At 61.0% G+C, this 2,577-nt stretch overlaps 1 protein-coding gene across 1 annotated transcript in view; it reads left to right on the top strand.

The window, feature by feature from the left end:
• The first annotated feature begins 1,014 nt into the window (after positions 1-1,014).
• LYPLA2 (lysophospholipase II) overlaps positions 1,015-2,577 on the top strand; it is a 4,186-nt gene continuing 2,623 nt past the window's right edge. The window contains exons 1-2 of the mRNA XM_010180190.1: positions 1,015-1,119; positions 2,079-2,110. Coding sequence (XP_010178492.1) covers positions 1,042-1,119; positions 2,079-2,110 — 110 coding nt within the window. The 5' untranslated portion in view covers positions 1,015-1,041. The remainder of the gene's footprint in view (positions 1,120-2,078; positions 2,111-2,577) is intronic.

Here is a 2,577-nt window from a genome sequence, read left to right as displayed (position 1 = left end):
GAGCTTGTGGTTCCCTTGTTGTCACCGGTGTTTTTATTTGAGCGGGGGAAGCAGCTGACGAGCTGTGAAACGAGTCGGGCAGGTCTGGGCCCTGGTAGAGGAGGCGGCTGTTTCTGTTGGGTAAGGATGTCTGCTGGGGCACCGGGAGTTTTCGGAAGGGTTTGGGTGGTCCCGTGCCATCTGAACCCCGCTGGGGATGGTGTTCGGTGCTCGGTGTGAAAGCTGGAGCAGCCCCGGTGTCTGGCCTTGCTCCTGGGTTAATGGCAGCGCTGTCGGTGTGTGATCTGATTAGTCCTGGGCGGTCAGCGGGGGTCAGGGCCCGTCACGTGCGGTGCGGGGCCATCGAGCGGTGCCGTGGGGGCTGCTGACTCTGCCGGAGCCCTGCAGGTGACTGGGATCTGGGAGGTGACAGTGAAACCTTGTGCTGGCAGGAGACCGCAGTGGTGGGGACAGCAGGAGTGGCCCTGGGTGGCTGCTGGGCAGGGGGGGACACAGGGACAGCCACGCTGCGGGGGCGCAGGCTCTGGGCTGGGTCTCTGGCCATCGCCTGGACGCTCTGGTTCATCCCTCACCAGCTCCATAAAAGAGGGCTGGACCTTTTACTGGGCCGGTGTTTCCTGCTTCTCCGTCGGAGCAGATGTGGGTCAGGCTCCTTCTCGGCTCTGCTGGCAGCGGGGAAGGGATGCTGAGGCTGCGCGCCACCCGGCCGCCCTCTGCCCACGTCGTTACACTCACAGGAATAATTTTGGCTTTGAGGTGTAGCAGAACGAGCTAATTTTAACACTTCCAACACCCAACGCGCGCGTCCCTGCTCGCACGCATCTGGTGCCGCGACGTGGGAAGCGTTTGCTGCTTCCTGGCTCTGTGGCGTTGCTGTCCCAAGGGCTCAAACATCAAAGCCTTCGTACACTCTCTAATTTTCCCCCAAATAGCTGGTTCCTCTGGAGCAAACTGTTGCTGGGATGGAAGAAGGGAGCATCTTCCTGCCTTACCTTTGTCCCTCTGTCCCGCAGGTGCCAGTGTCCGAGTCCCTCTCGGTGTATGTGTGGTAACAACATGTCTGTCCCCCTCCTCGCTGACGCAGTGACTGTCTCAGGGGCAGAGCGGGAGACTGCCGCGGTAAGGGCCGGACCCCTGCATCGCCCGTGCTTCCCTTTTAGCAGCGTTGCAGACAAGGAGCTGCTTCTGTGGGGTTCAGAGGGTGCCTGAGCTGAGCCCTGGAACCCCTCACGGCTCTTCGGGTGCTCAGAGGGGATGCACGACCAGCGAGGTCTCATCTTGCTGGGGAAAAGGCTGGACCAGGCTGCCCAGAGAGGTTGTGGAGTCTCCTTCTCTGCAGACATTCAAAACCCGCCTGGACGCCTTCCTGTGTAACCTCATCTGGGTGTTCCTGCTCCGGCAGGGGGATTGGACTGGATGAGCTTTGGAGGTCCCTTCCAATCCCTGACGTTCTGGGATTCTGTGATTCTGTGAAAAGCAGCTCTCCCTTTGGGCTGGGCTGTTGGTTTGTGGTGCTGGGTCCAGGCACAGCCTCCCAGCAAGGCTCGATCTGCAGGGAAGGCAGTGGGAGTTGGATCTGATTTGGTTATTTAAGCTTTTAAAAGCAAATCCCCCAAAGGAAATCCTTTGTCGCTCCCTAGGGCCCCGCAGGCTGCCTTCCCCCTGCTCCCTGCTGCTTTGGGGCTGCTCGAGCCTGAGATGGGGATGAGTGAGATCCCCGCAGGGATGGGTTTTGTGAGTCCCTGGGGCTGTGCCCAGCGCGGTGCCGTGCAGCCTGGCAGGACGCTCAGTCGCTCCCCAGCCCTTTGCTACGCTGGGGGCCCACGACGCCCCCAAACCTGTGGCGTGGTGACGATGATGTGCCTGCTCAACCGCCCGTCATCCCCAGAGCCGCAGAGCCGTGTCATCGGCGTCACCCAATTTCTGAGTCTCCTCAGTTAGTGACTAAGTGGCCTTTTGCCTCTTCTCTCCGAGCCCATGGCCTTTTGCCTCTTCCCTCCGAGCCCAGTCCCGCGTCTCTCCCAGGGCGCCGGCTGTCGCACCGGCTAATTCTTTTGTTTCTCTGCTTCATTTAACAGGTCATATTTTTACACGGCCTTGGAGACACGGGGTGAGTATTCCTGGAGCTGGCTCTGCCTGTGACGCGTGGTTTGCTGAACGCGGGCCCGGCCGTTTGCTGCTTTCCCCAGGGGCAGCTCCGAGGTCTGTGGGGCCGTGAGCCGGGGCCGGTGGCCGTACCCGCGCCTCCCTCGCAGGGAATCTCTGGCCAGCAGCTGCCTGCGCTTGAATATTTATGATCCCGGCAGCCCCCCGCCTCCTGCGGGTTCGATTTTCCGCTTGCTTTAAGGCGAGCAGATAAGCACTGCGGTTTTTGCAGTCCTTGGGAGGGCTGGGAAGTTGGGTTGTGTCTCCGCGAGCGCGTCTCGAATGCGCAAGGCCACTTTGGAGGGCAGCCTGAGATGCGGCGATAACAAAAGGTTTCTCCCTCCTCCTTTGCTGATAGCAGCTCCCCTGCGTCCGGCTGCGGGGCTTTGTGTGCTGCCTTGATCTGTGCCGGGGATTCGGGCTGCTGGGGTG

The sequence above is a fragment of the Mesitornis unicolor genome, unplaced genomic scaffold (assembly GCF_000695765.1).
Source record: "Mesitornis unicolor isolate BGI_N332 unplaced genomic scaffold, ASM69576v1 scaffold33532, whole genome shotgun sequence".
Taxonomy (NCBI): Eukaryota; Metazoa; Chordata; class Aves; order Mesitornithiformes; family Mesitornithidae; genus Mesitornis; species Mesitornis unicolor.
The sequence above is the reverse complement of the archived record's forward strand: the minus strand, read 5'-3'. Positions and strand labels throughout refer to the sequence as shown.